Below are 18,408 nucleotides of genomic sequence, written 5' to 3' on the forward strand. Positions count from 1 at the left end.
GAGTATCGTTACTATAATGGGCGCGGCCACCATGTACTTCCGGTCTGGTCGACATTTTTGTCGCTTCGATTGACGGCAAACAGCAACCCTTTCTTGATCTACCCCCAACGCGATTAAAGCCCGTTTGTTTTTTACTCTGCCCGACGAATAAGGGTAAGTTAAATATACGGGCCAACGATTTAGTAGTCGTAAGAATTTGCATTCTTCTAAAACACAAGTAAGTCGTCGTAGTGTACGTATGTAGCCCGGTAGGCTTCTCGGAATGTGGAGGAGGGGTTATGTGGAGTATGTTGGGCCAGCCTTTCGACACGGACCAGTGCCATTTAAATGTGTTTAATTTTATCAAACGTGTTTTAAATAAATTTAACCATTCTGTTAATTGATATGTAACATTCTAATTTATCGAAATTCATGCTGTTTTCTGGGTTTATTTCTTGGGGGCGTGGTCATGTCAGTGCGGCGCTCTTGAATCATCAAATTTATTGCACGCTGATTGATCCTGATAAGACGTTTCAATCAGAGGCGCCCCGGTTCGGACTCCCTGCGCCCCGGTGGAAAAAAATCGAGCTTTTTCGATTCTTCATTTTCATGCCGTTTTTTTCTTTCAGTTTTGCGCGAATGTGCTTGCGCTATTCTACGTGCGCGATGTTATCCATTCACCGTTTGCCTCCCTGACCCGGATGTTGTTTTGGCGATCAGCGAACGGCGTGGGTGATGTTAGATTCCCTACTGGAAAAATTCCTGGCTACGCCTCTGGTTTCAATCTTTACCACTACTACATATTAAAATGGTTTAAAAAAATAATCTAAAGTAATCGTTGTTGTGTTTTTAGTTCTGATAAGGGTTTTGTTTGTGTTTTAAAGCAAAAGCAGCAAAAATGTTTTACACGTGTGGACCCAATGAAGCCATGGTGGTCTCAGGTAAACTATGCGATTTACTGTGTTTTTAATCTCGTATATAAAATTATATTTTGTTTTACTTTTACGAGATTTGTCCGTTCATGTTCTGTCTTTATTCAAACATTGAAACAGTTATGAATTCATAATATGACTATTCTTAGGTTCAGTTTAGCCATGGGCTGTCATTTTATTGTGCTAACGGAACAACTAAATGAAGTGGGGGGTTTTCTTGATTTTTTTTTTTTTTAAATATTTAAATCCTTGGGTTCACTTAGCAGTGTGGCCTCATTCCATCACACAAAAGGTAAAACTTAATGTAGGTTTCATTTTTATTGGACTCATTTGCATTTCTTCATTTAGAAGTTTCACATTAAAATAAACCCATAATACTGTCAATTCCCTTTGATCAATATTGCAGTAGGTTATTTCATATTTTTGAATAAGATGTTTACTATAATTTGTTCAGTTAAAGTTACGTTAAAGTATGTATTTGTATGCTTATTACAGGATAAATATACGTTTAGACCAGTGGTTTTGAACCTGGTTCGAGCAAACCCTAGGGGTTTGGTGAGTCAATCTCAGGGGTTCAGCAGAGCCTCTTCTGCAGAGGACCGAACACACCTGATTTAGCGTGTAAATTCGTGATGACACATATCTGAAGTGGTCTCGCAAAGGCAACAGCAGAAGTCATGCTGATTTGCAGGTTTGTAATTTGTTTCGAGTTCATGCATTGTGTTGGTTTTGTTCTTTGAACAAAGGGATGTTCATGCACAGCTCATTTTGTGCACCAGTAAAAACACTGATGTCTTGAATTTGAAAAAACAATTTTATTTTTCACCACAGAGGGGTTCGGTGAATGTGCATATGAAACTGGTGGGGTTTGGCACCTCCAACAAAGAACCACTTGTTTAGACTTTTACTGTTGAGTTTGGCTCATGAATCCCTGTGTAAGAACATGATGGATTAACAGAGGTAGTTTTTTTCCTCTGAAAGTTTGCAACTTGAATGCAGCCAAGTTGGAACAGTAAGACGTCACGTTTGTGTTGTGCGACCTTGTCTTTACTCGCAGGCTTTGGCCGCTCGCCTCCTCTCATGATCGCCGGAGGACGAGTGTTTGTCATCCCATGTATTCAACAGATTCAGAGGTGATTGCGCTACTCTTCTTGTTTGTCTTTTGTATTCTTTGGGTGGTTGGGCTGAGCTGAAAAAAAAAAAAAAAAGGTCCTGAAACATTCGGCTCGTTGATGGTGGGAGATAAGTATAAATGCTGTTCCTGGTCTTGCTGGTCATCACAGGCCCAGGAGAGTGGTGAATAATTGAGTTACTTCTCTCTGGCTTTGCTTCTCACATCCTCTTGTGTAATGGCACAAACCCGTTATTAGATTTTTCTTCTCTGTTGCCGTGCGCCAATCCTCTTGGTTGATTTGTTTGAAAATATTTTGCGCCCCACGCCCATTTGCATCTTTTTCTGTTTTAGGATCATGCTGAACACACTGACGCTGAACGTGAAGAGCGACAAAGTGTACACCCGCCATGGTGTCCCCATCTCTGTCACGGGCATTGCTCAGGTAATAGTTGAAAGGCTGGATCGGTGGGTGGGGTGGGGGGTGTCAAAGGTCACACCTGGTTTAAATGGACGTAGAAAATATCCTTTTTTTTTTTTTTTTTAAACTTCGCCTTCATCAGCCGATGCAAAGTTTCATGGCTACAGTCTGTCACATGTTAAATAAAACAGATCTCCGTATGATGCGCTCTGACCACAATTAAAAAAAACAAAAAATGCATTTAACCTCGAAGGCAGATCCTTTTTTTTCCCATATTGATCAGTTTGTGTCAAATCATTTTCAGGAGCACAATTGTCATGGTCAAAATGTAAACTGTAGTCAAATTCCACTGATTAGATTAGATTAGATAATCCTTTATTATTCCCTCAATGGGGAAACTCCAGTGTTAGCAGCAGTACACTTAACATATACACACACACACACACGCATGCGGGGAAGGGGGTAAAAGATTTTAAAAAGTAAAAGATATATATAATTAAAAAATATGGACACATATTGCACATATGATTGCACATATGGTTATTGCACGTTATTATTGTCCGTTAGCTACAGTGATCGGCCTGGTTTTACAGTCTGATGAGAAAGGGAGGAAGGACCTGCGATGCCTCTCGGTGGTGCATCGTGGGTGACAGTCACTGATGGAGCTCTCCAGGGCTCTGACAGTCTCATGAAGGGGGCATCTCATGATGCCTTTCCACATCACAGGTGAAGATCCAGGGCCAGAACAAGGAGATGCTAGCGACTGCCTGCCAGATGTTCATGGGCAAGTCGGAGCCCGAGATTGCCCAGATCGCCCTAGAGACGCTGGAGGGCCACCAGAGGGCCATCATTGCTCACCTCACCGTGGAGGTTAGGCTGTCATTTCACATACTATACAATATGGTAAGACAAGCACTCGCGACAACTAAAACGCATCCCTCACCCGCCACAGGAGATCTACCAGGACCGCAAGAAGTTCTCCGAGCAGGTCTTCAAGGTGGCTTCCTCGGACCTAGTCAACATGGGGATTGGAGTGGTCAGCTACACCCTCAAAGATGTCCATGATGATCAGGTAGACGCTTCAGAGGAACCAGCGCTAGATGATGTCAGCAAACTTGAGTTTTACAGCTTGTTTAAAGCAGTTTATTGCCATCCCCACCTGAACTTTGAACACAGCGCATAGTTACACGTTGTGCACAACTCAAGTCCGTTAGCGTACAACACCACACATCTGTTGTGTAATAGGCTTTGCGAGCTAGCATTATCGTTTGAATGAAAACAAGTCTCACGATCATGAGCCCCGCCGCCAGCATTCATTGACACGCATTCACATGGCGCTATTCTTAAAGTGGGAAACAAGGCAAGCAGACGGTCACATCAAGACTATGCAAATACAAATTTGCAACAATCCCGATGCAGTACCCTTTGTCCCAATTGTCGATGCGGACCGGACCTGCATCTTTCTTGTCTTTTCATGAAGCTTTTAGCATTTGTGATGCCCCTGAGCGCTAATGCACTGAAGTTATTGACTCCCTCAACCGCTCGGTACATTAGTGACAAATTAGCGCCAAGTGCTACCATGGTAACCATTTGCCATTAGTCACAAGGAGGATTGTAGTAGAATGACAAGGCAACCAAAATGTTAGGAGTAGCTCACAATGCAGTTTTATAATAAGCATCATCATGTCGTTACGCAAATACATCTCTAGGCAGAATATTTACATCCAGCTGTACGTGCGTTACCTTCAGGATTACCTCCACTCGCTGGGTAAGGCCCGGACGGCCCAGGTGCAGAAGGACGCCAGGATCGGAGAGGCTCAGTACAAACGGGACTCCGTCATCAGGGTAAGAAAGTCATCTGTACTTGAGTCCTTGTCAGAGTGAGCAAAAGGTTGCTGTTGCGTGCGTAGGAAGCCCAGGCCATGCAGGAGAAGGTTTCCGCTCAGTACAAGAATGAGATCGAGATGGCTAAATCCCAGCGGGACTACGAGCTGAAGAAGTCGGCCTATGACATGGAGGTCAATACTAAGAAGGCGGAGTCGGAAATGGCCTATCAGCTTCAGGTACCCCACTCGCCTCGTCTCGCCAGATGGAAGCTCGTCTCTGGCCCTTGGCCGCACTTGTCCCGGCAGGTGGCCAAGACCAAGCAGCGCATCGAGGAGGAGAAGATGCAAGTGCAGGTGGTGGAGCGCAGCCAGCAGATCATGCTGCAGGAGCAAGAGATTGTCCGCAAGGAGAAGGAGCTGGAGGCTAAGGTCAAGAAGCCCGCTGAGGCCGAGAAGTATCGTCTGGAGAAGCTGGCCGAGGCTCAGCGGTAAAGCGCCAACAGCAAGAACGTGAGTGGCCATCCAAAACGATTTGCATTGAGGACGTTTTCTGGTTGTCTCCTCGCCAACAGCCTGCAGCTCATCATGGAGGCAGAGGCCGAGGCCGAGTCCATCAGAGTGAGTCTCTTTGGGATTAGTCGTTGAGAGAAATGCACGTACCTGACAATCTTCTCCTTTGTCTTGTGCATGCGTGCAGATGACGGGAGAGGCGGAGGCCTTTGCCCTGGAGGCCAAAGGTCGCGCCGAGGCTGAGCAGATGGCCAAGAAGGCCGAGGCCTTCAAGCAGTATGGAGAGGGAGCCATGGTGGACATGCTGCTGGAGAAGCTTCCTCTGGTCAGTTCCATTTTGAAGTTACACCTACGTGTGCTTCTGCGCATCAGCAGGAGCAGCTCAAGCAAAGCTAAAGACGAGGATCTCGGGGGCGTTGCCGGAGTTTTGTCCATCGCGGCGCACGCTTTGTCATTCTGCGAACTTTCACCAGCAGACCGGTTTTGCCTCACTGTCTTCATCCCCGTAGATGGCGGAAGAGATCAGCAAGCCACTTTCGTTGGCCCAGAAGGTCACCATGGTGTCCAGCGGCGGAGCGGATGTGGGCGCCGCAAAGCTGGCCGGCGAGGTCCTGGAGATTATGACCCGCGTGCCCTCGGCGGTGGAGAAGCTCACCGGAGTGGACATCTCCCAGGTAGGCGTCGTGGTTTCACAGAAGCCGGCTCGATTGTGGTTTGACTTGTGACGCCGTACCTCCCATCAGCAGGTGACGGGGCAGGCCGTCCGTGTGCATTAGTTCGCCATTGACCAGTCATACGACGTCCTCTCCCCACCTCCCTGCGTGTGTGAGTCTCAGCCATATCCAACCGCGCGTATCCGTCTCTGTTTTTTGACCTCCTTGTCATATCTCCCACAAGTGCTTTTTACCCACCGGGCAAAATCCGTTACGCTGCAAAGCCTCAAAAAGAGTCAATGGGTAAAGTTTGTCAATTGGACGAGCTTTCTGTCCGCTATGCTGGTCTGTGAAATCAAGTTAGTGTTTGCAATGCATGTTGTTACCGCCAGCTCAGCTCAGCTACAGAGAGTCATCGGGCCACACTGAAAAGAACAAGTGGTAACTTTTCCAGGACAAAAAGTCATGAGACAAAAACGATCATTTTCATGCGAGTTAGAGAATTAAGTTTCAACATGTTGTGATTTTAGGAATAAACTAAACGGTTTAGCGGAATAAAATATATAATATAACCAACTCAGTGGTTAGAGTGTCCGCCCTGAGACTGGAAGGTTGTGGGTTCAAACCCCGGCCGGGTCATACCAAAGACTGTAAAAATGGGACCCATTGCCTCCCTGCTTGGCACTCAGCATTAAGGGTTGGAATTGGGGGTTAGAAGGAGTGGAGCTCTTTACAAGCCCTAGGCTTCGTCTCCCTCCTTGCACAGTTATTGATATAATATGTGCTAAACAATAAACTAAACTAATATACTGTAACATTAAGAGAATAATGCTGCATTCTTTAGTGTGAAAGTCATCAAATTCAGAGAAGTTTGTAATGTTAAGAAAAATTTGATGTGGACGCTACGAGAATAATGGTAGAATAAAAGTGTGGCATTTCATTAACATTGGAATATTACAGGAGAATAGTCACCAGGTTACAGTGAAAAGTCCAATCAAAATCATATGAAGATTTGTGACTATAATATTGCTGAGTGAAATGCTTATCAGGACAAAAGTACATGTTTCCTCAAAAAATGATACCTTTTCTCTGAAAATAAAAACTTGAACGGCATAAATTCTTACAAATTAATTCTTTTTTCCCCGCTCACAGTCTTAATAGATACATTTATTCTATTTCAACTTATAACATGTATTCTTAGAAAAGTGAGAATTTTCTTTTTAATGTGACCAAGATCCTCTTTAATATGCAATTTAATTTGAGAGGAGGCGGTAGTTGGGAGTACGTGGCTGCTCGTGGCACCTCCTGAAAGCTATAGCAAGTGTTTTGGATTGTTCATGTACGTCAACGTTACGAACTCGGCCACGCTGCTTTGATGACTAATTGTCTACGAGTATAAAGATGTTGTTAGGCTCACCTAGAGGTTTTTCTACTTCAGTTTGGTTTCAGTTTTTAACGCTTTACTAACGACCCAAAGCTGGATGGATGCATGTCATCACCGTGAAGTGCCTGCCTGCTTCAACTCCTCGTCAAACCTCAGCGCTCATGCGCTCAACCTGTTACGAATCAGGGAAGAAGAAGAAAAAAAAAAATCACCTTATATCTGAATAGGTTCTGTCACAAAGGGCTGGAAAATTTCCATGGGCAGTTAAGATAGGAAAGCATAAGTCAACATTTCGATGTATTCCCGACAAATCCTATGGAAAGCTTCCAGTTTGTGCAAGCCTATATGCGAGCCATCATGCCGCCACTGCAGGTGCCTCTTCATTTTTCAGTGTAACCCTTTTTAAACATCTACTTTTTATTATGTTACAACAAAGCATGTGTAGCCCCAGTGATAATGTTAAATGTGCAGCATTTATCTGTATTAAAGTGACATTCGACAAATAAAGTTCTGCTTTAATTATTGGAAAGGGCTCAACTTTATTGAGATGCCTACAAAAATAAACAGCACACATGGATGACACAATGGCAGCAAGCGTTACACACATGAGACACTAAGGTTTTCCATATTAGTTCAGGAAAATAAAAGATTTGCATTTAAAAATATGTACAAACTAAAGAAAGCATGTACTAGTTTAGTTGAACTACAGTGTATCAAAAAGGACTCAAACTGCACCGAGGCCATTTGAGATCAGTAAACAATACGATAGAGAGGGCCCGAAGATCCAAATTATCCTCCTTGACCCAATAGTGAGTGGAAGGGAGAAGTGCAGGAGGCAGACGTGTTTGAAAAGGCCAGGCCTAAATTGCGTTTGGACTGAGCGTTTGATTTGGCAGATTGTGTCACCACAATCGTCATTTTCAGAAGAGTCAAGTTGGGCTGGGAACTGCACCATAGCCAACGGGCTATGCTTGGGGGCAAAAAAGATAGTTCCAGCGTGGGTCAGGGCGCACCCTGGAATTGAACCCAAGGCAGTGTCATGATACACATAGCTATGTGTATCAAGACACTGTCATCTCCAAATATCCAAGCGGCTGTTCGAGACACCACATCTTGAGGAGGAGGACGAGTCCTCCATTTTGAGCCTGGGTTGACTGTGAACCACCATGCTCACAGTTAAGCATTGCAGGGCGAACATCCCAATTAACTTGGGCTCAGTCTGGACTTGATTGCCATTTGCTGAGAATCGAGGATGGGCCTACTTAAAGAATGGCAGCAATGTGAACCACTCCGACGGTTCAGAGGAGCCGTAGCCCTGAGATGTTGCGACGCTCTTTCACCTTCCTCTTGCCTCATTTCCTGTCCTTGTAAGAAGAAAAGGCTCCTAATGCAGATTGCACCCACCACCACTACACAACACAATGTAGCTCAGCCTCAAAACTATCTACACCTATCAAGCTTCAGTTTTTTGTAGTTTTGGAGGGTGTGGGGGGAAAAACTGAACCAGCAGCGTCTCCAGTAGTCCCGCCCACCAAATAAGTACAAAACATGGTTGTCCGGGGCACGTCGGCACATTGACGTGGCTCGTTGAAGCGCTGTTCGGCCTCACACCATGTTCATGGCGTCCTCTGCAAGGAAGGCGTGGATGTGGCCAAAGGATGGCCGCAGCTTGCAGTCTCTTTTCCAGCAACCCAACATGAGCTCGTAGAGACCCTGAGGGCACACGGCGGGCTTGCCCAGATACACCTGGCGGAGGACACGGCGCGAGTGAGGCAGGGAGGGAGGTGCTTGCAATGATGCCACTGGATTGGCCGAGTGCGGGAGCGCTACCTGTCTGCCCTGGTATCGGAAGAACTCTCCGGCGTTGTCTATGACTTGCTCGTCTGTCAGGTTGGAGTACGGCTGCTCCTGGCACACGCTCAGCATCTCCCACAGGGTCACGCCGAACGCCCATACGTCGCTGGCTGTGGTGAATTTACCCTGTTCATACGTGGTGGGAGGGCCAAAAGCAGTCTTCAAGTCGTGGCAGCAAAATTACAATGACATCATTTGCCCAACAATTTGAGCCAAAGGGTACATCTTTGGTGAGGAGAGCCATAGAATGGATTGTCGAAGTCCCAGAATGTACGATAGAGGATTATGAAGGCCTTAGACATGTTTTTTTTAAAATTCCACTTATCAGGCTGAAACTCTCAGCTCATCAGCGTAGCACTAATTTTAGCCCTTCTACACAGAGGACAAATAATATGACTATTCTGTTGTTTGCCTATTAACCTGCTAGCTAATTAGCATTAGTATTTTAGCTAGCAGGCCAAAGGTCTATGCTCACCATGAGGATGCACTCCCAGGCCATCCAGCGTATGGGCAGCACGGCTCGGCCTTGGATCCTGTAGTAGTCCCCGGCGTAGAGATTCCTGCTCATTCCGAAGTCAGCGATCTTGATGTGGCGCTCTCCGCTGGGGTCATCAGCGCTGCTGTGTCCCCTCTCGCCGCCCACCAGGCAGTTGCGTGTGGCCAGGTCGCGGTGCACAAAGTTGAGCGAGGACAGGAATTTCATCCCCGATGCGATCTGGCCGGCCATAGAGATGAGGGCCGGGTACCTGGTGGCAAAAATGGACCACTGAATGGAATTCATATTGACGTTGCAATGTGGTGAATTTGTCTACCCGATGGTGGGCATGGTGTGCAAAGGCCCGGTCTTGTCCAGCAGAACTCGGTGGGATAAGTACTGGTTGAGGTCGCCGCTTTCCATGTACTCCGTCACCATGCAGAGCGGGTCGCTGCTCACGCACACGCCCAAAAGACGGATGATGTTGGGGTCCTTCAGGCGGGACAGGATCTTCACCTCCTTCAGGAAGTCATTCCTAAGAAGCAATAAGAGTACAAACTAGAAGAGAAGGTCCAAATGGAATGTTTGTTGTCAGGTATGGCAATCACCAGTTGGAATACACCCTGCTGATGTACAACTCGATCTACTTTCTCTCTCTGCTATTAAGTATGCATCAAAACTATGTATTCCAATTGTTCCACTTGAGAGCAAAAAAAAAAAAATGGAATAAGATTACATGACGAATGGAAAATTTGCCTAAAGTGATGAGCTAACCTGGCATTCTTGGAAGCATCAGGCCGCAGTATCTTGACAGCCACCAGCAGAGGGCGACCTTTCCTCACGTTGAAGGGAAACTCCAGGTTTGGAAGGTCCTGAGGGTTCTCAATCTCGCACAGGTGCACCTGGCATGAGAACAACAAAGACACTGTTTAATTACACCAGACTGAGAAATTCACTCACTCCGTGATCACAAGACGATCGATTCATCTGTCCCCAAAAAATGCCTGTCGGGCCTGAGAACTTAGACTGGGAATTGTCTTACCTCTCCAAACTGTCCTTCCCCGAGCTTCTCCTTGAAGACGAGACACTGGCGGTGCAGCTCGGGCAAGGGGCCGGCGTCAGCACCCGGACCGGACGAGGCCAGGGCTGGTACGGCATACGTGTTGTTGCCGCTGACGCCCTGCAGGCTTACGATGTCGGCCTCGGCGTAGTGCGGGACACTGGCAGGCAGCGGGGGGGACGCTGGGTAGGGAGGTGAGCCCGGGTAGGGCGGCGCCTCGTCCCGTACCGGGGGGAATCCCTTATCCGGGGAAGACTCTGAGCCGCACCCTGGGGAAGAGGCGGATGTTGAGGGTGAAATGCCAAGGAACCGAGCGGGTTGGACATTGTCGGCAGCTGTTACAAGACGTGTTGGAGAGAAGAAAAAAAACGTGTGGCCTTAAAAGGGAAACCCAAGATGAAAATTTTCCTCCTTTTTCCTTGCCCTCCTGGGAGTTTAAGATCAGGGGATGTTCGAGAATAATTGTCAATTTTTTGTACATGTGAAGCCCTTTGAGACTTGCCTGTGATCTAGAGCTATATAAATAAACTTGACTTGACTTGAAAAGACTTCAGGCCTCGGGAAAGGAGAATGTAGCCCACCTCTTGCCCAAAGTCAGCTGGGACAGGCTCCGGCCCACCCACCAAAGATCTGGCACCAGTCAGCGCCTCCTTTAAGTAAAAGGCAGCGCCCCTAGGCGCTAGCGTCTTCCTTTACAAGGAAAATGCAGCTATCGCTCACCCTTATTCATTTGAGGAAGAACGCGCACAGAAAGTATGAGTACGAGTAAAAAGGTTGGCGCAAGATTTGAAAAAAACGGAATCCCTCGAGGGAAACTGAGCTTATGTTGCAGACGACATCAAGAACCATCAGAACGAGCAGCACAATGTCAACTACACGGAAGCAAAAATAGTTTGACTCAACGTAGTCTGTACTATGCCACTACGAGATGTTTTTATAAAGCAAAACGTCATGTTATTTGTCTTTTTTCATCCAATGAAAGGCACAAAGACAATCATAAAAATCTTGGCAGACAAATGACAGGATGGATATTGAGAGCTTACCAAGGAGGTTCGCAAAGGCTTCAGCTTGGGAGAACGTTTATTGTTAAAACAAAGTCCACCACACAAGGCAAGAGTTAAAAAGGAAGCAAAGTCAGACGCATGCGTGACGTAGAGGAAGAAGAGTGACGAGTGACTCCACTAGATTGCAGCCAAACCTGACTGCAAGATTCAAGTAAGGGTGGGGGTGGGGCATCCACCACGTTTTGGGCTGCGGTGGGCCGCTCCAAGGTGTCTTACCATGGGGCACATTGAGACTCTTTTCCTGAGCCCGACAGGTGCTCGGCCTGGAGCCTTCCCTGTGATTTGACAGGAGCAGATGACAGGCCGGGTTGTGCAACAGCAAGGCTGGGAGAGCACAAACGCACGCCACGCCACACACAGTACAGTACAGGGCAGGCCACCGTATCAAGTAGACACAATAAGACAAAATAAGGTTCTGTTAGCAAACCCGTGGTAATGGATAAAAACCAAAGGATGGGATGGATGTAAGTGGAGCACACGGCAAGCACTAGCGGCGACAACACAAAAACAACGCAACGGAGTCGGGCTTGAGTCATTTCAATGCGGCAGCGCTTCACGGAGACACCATGCCAACAAACTGCTGCGTACGGGCGAACGCTTGCGACCTACCCGTGCTGTTGTAGTGGTCCCGCAGGCGCAGCAAGGCGCTGGGCTCCTGGTACTCGCTTTCGGCATCGCGCTCGGGATCGTCGGGGAAGGTGTGTATGCGCTGGTAGCGGCTGGAGTAGCTGTGCGTGTTGTTGATGACCACGTTGTCCGAGGGCACCGAGAGGTGCACGCGTAACTCGTCCCCCGACAAGCCGCTCTGCGCCTGCGCGACAGAGCCCCACGTCAGCATTAGAATGAGCGCACAAGTTCTACAAAATGACATTATCCTTTGTTTGCTGAACAAAGCACCGGCTAATGTCAAAGTAGTGCATTGGCGCTGCACCATCACGAGTTCTACAAAATGACATTATTCTTTGTTTGCTGAACAACTCACTAAAGCACTGGCTCTCAAAGTAATGCTTTGGCGACGCACCATCTTATCTTGGTGCCAAAAAAAGTAATTTGAAGTGAGGGGAGGAGCTTTGTTAAGATAGCCTTGTCAAATGGAAAAAGTAAATTTGCGTCGACAAAAGTTAGTGGCCAAGCATCATGGTTTTTGATTTTTCAGTAAAGTCTCTTTTGCATTTTAGGGTTAGAAAAGTCAGAAAAGTCCTTTCGTCCGCTTGTTTGGTCCGGACCAAATACGGACTAAGGGTGTATTCAGACCTGACTGTTTGGTCCGCTTTAAACGGACCAGGGTTCGATTTTAACGCTGGTCCGGACCTTTTGTGCAGGTGTGAATCCTGGTGCGGATTAAAGAAACAGACCGACACCCACTTTGGTGCGGTTCGCTTCAAGTGTGAATACAAACAGCGTAGATCCGAACCAACAGCACAAATATGCAGAGCAGGAACGCAGCGCGTGGGACTCGCATGTTTTCTTCCATTTCCAGGTCTGTGCCCTGTGTGCCAGGCTGGTCATTGCTGACCAATGGGAGCACAGATCGTCACAAGCGTGGGCGTGTTTACAAAACATACTTCGCTTGCAAAATGTACAGTCTGAATAGGAACCACACCAAACGAAAAAAATTAGGTCCGCTTTTGGTCCGTACCAAACTAAAACGGACGAAAGGGCTTTTCTGGATTTCTTTCATCTGGTTCGCAGAGCACAGCACTTGAAAAAGTGGGTCTCGGTCCGTTTCTTTAATTCGCATTAGGATTCATTTGCGTGTATTCACACCTGCACAAAAGGTCTGGACCAGCATTAAATTCGAACCCTGGTCCGTTTAAAGTGGACCAAACAGTCAGGTCTGAATACACCCTTAAATTCGGTTTGCTTTGGTGAGTTGTCACTTTGACTCTGACCTTCCCCAGTAGTTTCTTCCAGTACTGCCTCCAGAGAATGCCGCCGATGACGGCCAGCAGCAATAGGATGATGCCCACCAGGCAGCCAATCAGGACGGCCGCATCGCTGCTGTCGTCCTTTGCCACGGGAAGCCCCGCCCTTGGAGACACGGCGGCCAACTCGGAACCTGCGCCGGAGGGGGCGAATGAGCTAGCGTTACGCGTGAGTGATTGATAGCACAAAGGGCCGCGTTTGGAGAGAACGATGGACGAGCGCCCAAAGTCATTTTCCTTTTGTCTCACCTGACAGCGTCCAATTAGTAGTGGTGTCTGTCATGAGGGTGGAAGTGGTGGTGGGAGGAGGCACTGGAAGGAGAGGAGGAGCAGATTAACAGGAGGAGGGTGAATGAGCAGAGGTGGTAAAGGGGAAGCAAAAGAATGACGGAGACGACGTCTGCCAGAGTAGCACAAAGGCGCTCAGGTGCAAATATTCAGCTTCAATAATAAGCGAGACCAGACAAAAAAAGCAGCTGTCTGGCAGGCTCCCTGTGTCCAACGTCATGTTGCTGGGTGGTGGATGAGGAGGCGAGAAGCGTAGTGGTATAAATGATTATTTATAAATGTTGGGAGGGGACTGTCATGACTTATTATTGTTCTGTCAGTTTATCAAGTGATTGTGTTGCCATTTTACCTTGGATTAAATGTGCCATCGCTTGTTTTCAAAACTACACTACAACCAAATGTCACTTCACTGCATGAAACTAAATGTTTTTTATATAACGAGCAGGCGGAGGACGGCGAGAGCGGCAGCTTGACCGGCCGGACTCACAAGAGGCGGCAGTGGCGTCTCTGCGGCTCAGGGCGGGAGAGGCCAAGGTGTGGTTGACAAAAGGGGAGGAGCTGGTGGTGGGAGTCTTGCGATAATTCATCTGATTCTCATCCTTTTCAAAAGTGTCTAGAGGACAGGAACAAGAGAGAAAGAGGTTTCAGAAAACCACATCAACATGGAGCCGTCGTGGCAGAGGCGTTTATTTGATTTTTTTTACTCTCACCCCAGGGAAGTCCCGGCATAACGCAGGGAGGCCCAGTGGCCCCACGACCCCCCACCTAGCTCCGCCAGTGGCAGGAGTAGTATCAAGACTCTAAGCAGTAGTGGTGCTTACCTGAGAGGAAGGTTATCTCGCTGAGGAGCATCCATCGGTCGGTAAAGAAGAAGCTGCAGCGCAGGATGTGAGCGAGGCGTCCGTCCAGGGGCAACGAGAGCGTGCGAGATGATGGGTCCTTGAGGTCATCCAGTGGGACCGACAGGGTCAGGACCGGCGATGACCACGGCTGCAGCAGCCCACCCTTGAAGGAACACTCCACCTTGTTGAACACCCGCACGCCCTGAGAGTGACGGTTGTTGCTGTGCACCTGCGTAGACGACAGTGGACCAGAAAACAGATGAGGTCCTGTTCAAAGTCAACTGAATTTTTAAAAATATTGCACTATCCTGTATCGTAATAAAATGACATGGAAACTTATCAGCCTACTACTACCACTGGCGGAGCTAGAGGTGGGACTGTGGGGGCACATTTTTATACTATGGCCTTTAATTAACTTGTATTGGCCAATTCAGCTGCAGTTTGTGTTCTCTGTCCTGCCTCCCCAGCCGGGGAGGGGGTTAGGTGACACCTAAATTGAAAATGGCTGTCTGGATTTCATGTCGACCAATCAGGATGAGGGATCTGGGGCGGATTACCACCCTCGCAGACACTGCCATGACAATTGAGGGCACCTTCCTATAGCTCTTCACTGAAATGGACATCTACTTTTTCTTTGAATTGTTTTACATTGTGTGTTAAATGTGCCCTCTCTGCATCCATTGCAGCCTGGTCATCCTGGAAGGGGGATCTTCCCATCTGTGGTCTCTTCTCAAAGTTTCTAAATTTTCCACCCCAGTTAGTTTATTTTTTCCTTGCCCTCCTGGGAGTTAAGATCAGGGGATGTTGAGAATAATTGTCAATTTTGCACATGTGAACCCCTTTGAGACTTGTCTGTGATTAAGGGCTATATAAATAAACTTGACTTGACTTAAAGGACATATGGAAAATCAACTTTTTTTACTTTTAAAATAATTTTCTTGTGTATTTGGAGTCTCCGGGAGTGTAGAAAAGTGTAATCTATCACTCCAAGTGCTGCAGAGATACTTTTATGATCTGTTTGGGGGGCTATTATATACTCAATTCACATTTCTGCGTTTTCTATGACTTTTTTTTAAATCTATTACTAGGGTGACCAGACATCCTCTTTTCCCCAGACATGTCCTACTTTTCAGCCCCAAAAATCTGTCTGGGGGGTATTTCAAAAACCGTCCTTGATTTTGCTCGACTGCCTCACATGTACAATACATTGTCAATAGAATTGCCACTCTGTTCCATTTCACTCTATTCCATGTTACTCTGTAATGGTTTGCAAATAAGTCACGCCCTTCCCCTCAAATCTAGCCACCTTGCTGATTGTGTGTATGTGTGTGTGTGTGTGCACATGAGGAGGAAGTAGGCGAGTGCTTGCCAGTGAGTGGAGATGCCGAAATGGAAATGCACCTTTACTTTATTTGTATGCGGTTTTTATTATAAATTTATTATTTATTTATGTATCTATCTAAAGGCCAGTCCGTAAAAATATTGTCTGACATGTAACCGGTCCGTGGCACAAAAAAGGTTGGGAACCGCTGATATAGACCACAACTAAATGAGTAAAATGTAAAACAGTAGAATTTATTAGCGTGATACATGGCCGTTCACACTGACAGTTTGACTCTGGAACAGATACATTCCATTTGCATTCATTGCCATGGGAAAATTCTTCATTGCGCTCCGATAAAATCCTCAAAATGCCTTTGAAACGAGTCAGAGGTGTGAAAAGCGTCCAAATGAGGAAACACAGGCGGCGCACCGCTAACCTGGCACTTGGCTCCAAGCTTGTCACCCATAAGTGGATCCACGTACGAGGCAATGTGTTGAGCTGCCTGCCTGCCGGGCGTTCTTTCTGCACGTGTGCATGTTCTCGTCAAGGTCGTGCCGCCTACCTGCATGACCCGGAGCAGGCAAGGCTTCTCGAAGTGGAACTCGATGTCCACGGCGGGCTTGGCCAGAACGTCTCTGTTCCAGCCCAGGTAGTCGTAGCCAGGCCACACCCGCAGCTCCTTGCTCTCCGTGAAGTCGTCTCCTCCCAGGACGCCGTCGCACAGCTGACCCAGGCCACCAAACTGCACCCTGCGCCCACATTCAAACGCAAATTTGTTGACAAACAGGGAGAAGCTAGCAATGGTTGAGAAGATACGTTCAGAAAGAATCATGACTTGGTGTTCCACTCCAATTTGAGGGGTGTTCTTGACCAGATGTTTGACGCAATGTTCAGTTTGTCAAAAAATAAAACGATTTTCTTTGCCCATTTTGTAAATTTGCATTTCTGGGGAATCTCATCTGTGTTGAAAACCCAATTGGAAATCTTTCAGTTTTCTCTTCAAGGCAATACGGCACAGTCCGGCACGGCTCGGCTGTACTAACACGACAAGGTTACCCCACCTCTGCTGCCTGCCATCTGCGCAAGAACCCGTCTGGATCGCATCAAGAGGTGTTGGCTTACTCACAAGCAAAACATTTTGGGCCCATTGAACGAGCGAGCGTGACCCCGACGCGGCCTGTCTGGCGGCTTACCAAAACATTCTGGGCAGTAAAGGTGCCTCCGAGTCCCTCGGCAGCCATAACAACACGGGTGGGTGCTGCGTTGAGCCTGGTTCTACTTACCCTTGCTCGGCGCTGCCGTCGTAGGTGGAGTCGTTCAGGTAGACAGGCGAGCCTGACAGATTCATCACGTGGCCCACAGGAGCTGTATAAGCCTTCAGCCCGTCTACGAGAGGAGACAACCATTGAGGAATGAGTCCGTACATGGCGCGTAGACACGAGGCAAACAAAGCAACGGCTCCGTTACTCACTCCCCACCGCAGACTACCAAAGTCACTCAAACAGAGCCGACTGGCGTAAAAGCGACCATATTCAGATGACAAATCAAGCTTATCTCTAACCAATTCGGCAGCCAACTTTAATGAGGCGGCGGCAAGACAGCGCCGATCCGGAGCGGCAAGACAGAGTGATGAACAATGAACGAGAGACGCGAGCGCTCGTAAATACGGGGGGTGGCGGAGAATAACACTATTCATCAGAGGGCGGACACTTAAGCAAGATTTGCGCAATCAGGTCACATGACAGCCACTCACCGGCCCACACGCAGCCGTAGAGTTCCACTCGAAGGCAGACGCTCATGACCCTGTCAGCCAGCGGGTAGAAGCGTACCATGCGGGCCACAATGGGCGGGCCCAGGTCCTTCAGAACCACATCATAGGTGTTGTCGTTCCCGGACACCACCTTGGAGGAATGTCGTTGGGCATAATTGATGGAAAGGCCTTCAAATTGTCTTTCAAATGCATCTTACTTCCTGGCCCCAGCGGTCCTTCCAGGTGATCCATTTCACACCATCCCGAGAGTAGCGCAGGCGATAACTGCGGGCAAACTCCTGGCCGTGCCCGTCGGCGTGGCGACCCTGTGTGCCCACCAGGGCCAGGAAGTGGAGCTTGCGAAGGTCTACCTGCAGTAAGGAGACAGCTTAGCTACGGCGCTAGCTTATGATTTAAATCAACTAGTTGACATGCAGAGCTCAGCTTCTTTTAACATCTACAAATGTCCTGCGCATCCATTTTTTCCAAAAATCAACCGCGGTCCACAAGTTTGCCCGTGCCCGCTAGTCAATGGATATGAAAAGGTCAAACACTACTTTAGATGCTCAGAAAGCAGCAGTCTCATCTCGAATAATACGGACATGCTTGAGTGCATATTTTTCCAGAAAGTCATGTTCACATTGGATTCCAGACGTTGGAGCCAACAACCTCCGAGGTAACGGAGGCGTAGCGCTAACCTGAAGGTATTCCGATCCATCGGGGAAGACAGCGCCCGCGGGGCACCAAGCTCCATCCCCTTCTCCGCTGCTCAACCTGAAGATGCACACGGGTCTCATTTACATTGGCTGACACACGGCCAGATGGAACCAAAATGCTTGACCCGGCGTTCAGCAGAAATAAGAGCGGCAGATAGATTTGGCAGCAAGGAGACGCCCACGTGTAAATCGATAACCGTGTCTGCAGACGCGCTCAAGCTGAGGAAAGGTAAAAATGTACGGCACATACTAAGAAGAGGAAATGATTCAAGCTGTACTCTGTGACACGCACGC

The 18,408-nt window shown here is 47.7% G+C and overlaps 2 protein-coding genes across 8 annotated transcripts in view; one reads left to right on the top strand and one right to left on the bottom strand.

Moving 5' to 3' along the window:
• On the top strand, nucleotides 1-7,345 carry flot1b (flotillin 1b). 7 transcript variants are annotated; one of them, XM_061289317.1, is made up of 14 exons: nucleotides 1-153; nucleotides 864-920; nucleotides 1,969-2,044; nucleotides 2,377-2,467; nucleotides 3,170-3,313; nucleotides 3,396-3,515; nucleotides 4,193-4,288; nucleotides 4,354-4,506; nucleotides 4,576-4,757; nucleotides 4,842-4,887; nucleotides 4,967-5,104; nucleotides 5,289-5,453; nucleotides 5,523-5,604; nucleotides 6,871-7,345. In XM_061289317.1, exons 2-13 carry the CDS (start codon nucleotides 878-880, stop codon nucleotides 5,553-5,555), a joined length of 1,287 nt encoding a protein of 428 aa, XP_061145301.1. In that variant the 5' UTR covers nucleotides 1-153; nucleotides 864-877; the 3' UTR covers nucleotides 5,556-5,604; nucleotides 6,871-7,345. The 7 variants fall into 7 exon arrangements, with proteins under 7 accessions (XP_061145301.1, XP_061145304.1, XP_061145300.1 ...); XM_061289320.1 differs by having other exon boundaries at nucleotides 5,526-5,604; XM_061289321.1 differs by adding an exon at nucleotides 1,407-1,602 and having other exon boundaries at nucleotides 71-153; nucleotides 5,523-7,345.
• ddr1 (discoidin domain receptor tyrosine kinase 1) overlaps nucleotides 5,695-18,408 on the bottom strand; it is a 25,050-nt gene continuing 12,336 nt past the window's right edge. Inside the window, exons 5-21 of the mRNA XM_061289311.1 lie at nucleotides 18,097-18,172; nucleotides 17,617-17,769; nucleotides 17,402-17,549; nucleotides 16,932-17,034; nucleotides 16,211-16,397; nucleotides 14,304-14,553; nucleotides 13,970-14,095; nucleotides 13,444-13,506; nucleotides 13,162-13,328; nucleotides 11,879-12,080; nucleotides 11,486-11,593; nucleotides 10,188-10,474; nucleotides 9,920-10,047; nucleotides 9,483-9,680; nucleotides 9,146-9,416; nucleotides 8,647-8,796; nucleotides 5,695-8,562 (exon numbers count right to left, since the gene is read on the bottom strand). Coding sequence (XP_061145295.1) covers nucleotides 8,422-8,562; nucleotides 8,647-8,796; nucleotides 9,146-9,416; nucleotides 9,483-9,680; nucleotides 9,920-10,047; nucleotides 10,188-10,474; nucleotides 11,486-11,593; nucleotides 11,879-12,080; nucleotides 13,162-13,328; nucleotides 13,444-13,506; nucleotides 13,970-14,095; nucleotides 14,304-14,553; nucleotides 16,211-16,397; nucleotides 16,932-17,034; nucleotides 17,402-17,549; nucleotides 17,617-17,769; nucleotides 18,097-18,172 — 2,758 coding nt within the window. The 3' untranslated portion in view covers nucleotides 5,695-8,421. The remainder of the gene's footprint in view (nucleotides 8,563-8,646; nucleotides 8,797-9,145; nucleotides 9,417-9,482; nucleotides 9,681-9,919; nucleotides 10,048-10,187; nucleotides 10,475-11,485; nucleotides 11,594-11,878; nucleotides 12,081-13,161; nucleotides 13,329-13,443; nucleotides 13,507-13,969; nucleotides 14,096-14,303; nucleotides 14,554-16,210; nucleotides 16,398-16,931; nucleotides 17,035-17,401; nucleotides 17,550-17,616; nucleotides 17,770-18,096; nucleotides 18,173-18,408) is intronic.

Source organism: Syngnathus typhle, linkage group LG10 (assembly GCF_033458585.1).
Source record: "Syngnathus typhle isolate RoL2023-S1 ecotype Sweden linkage group LG10, RoL_Styp_1.0, whole genome shotgun sequence".
NCBI classification, from domain to species: domain Eukaryota; kingdom Metazoa; phylum Chordata; class Actinopteri; order Syngnathiformes; family Syngnathidae; genus Syngnathus; species Syngnathus typhle.

Bases quoted from the DNA above. Each gene is read 5' to 3' on its own strand.
- flot1b (XM_061289316.1), top strand. From the start codon at position 878: ATGTTTTACACGTGTGGACCCAATGAAGCCATGGTGGTCTCAG. The intron at 3,314-3,395 runs GTTAGGCTGTCA...CACCCGCCACAG, and splicing joins TTGCTCACCTCACCGTGGAG to GAGATCTACCAGGACCGCAA. The intron at 4,888-4,966 runs GTGAGTCTCTTT...GCATGCGTGCAG, and splicing joins CCGAGGCCGAGTCCATCAGA to ATGACGGGAGAGGCGGAGGC.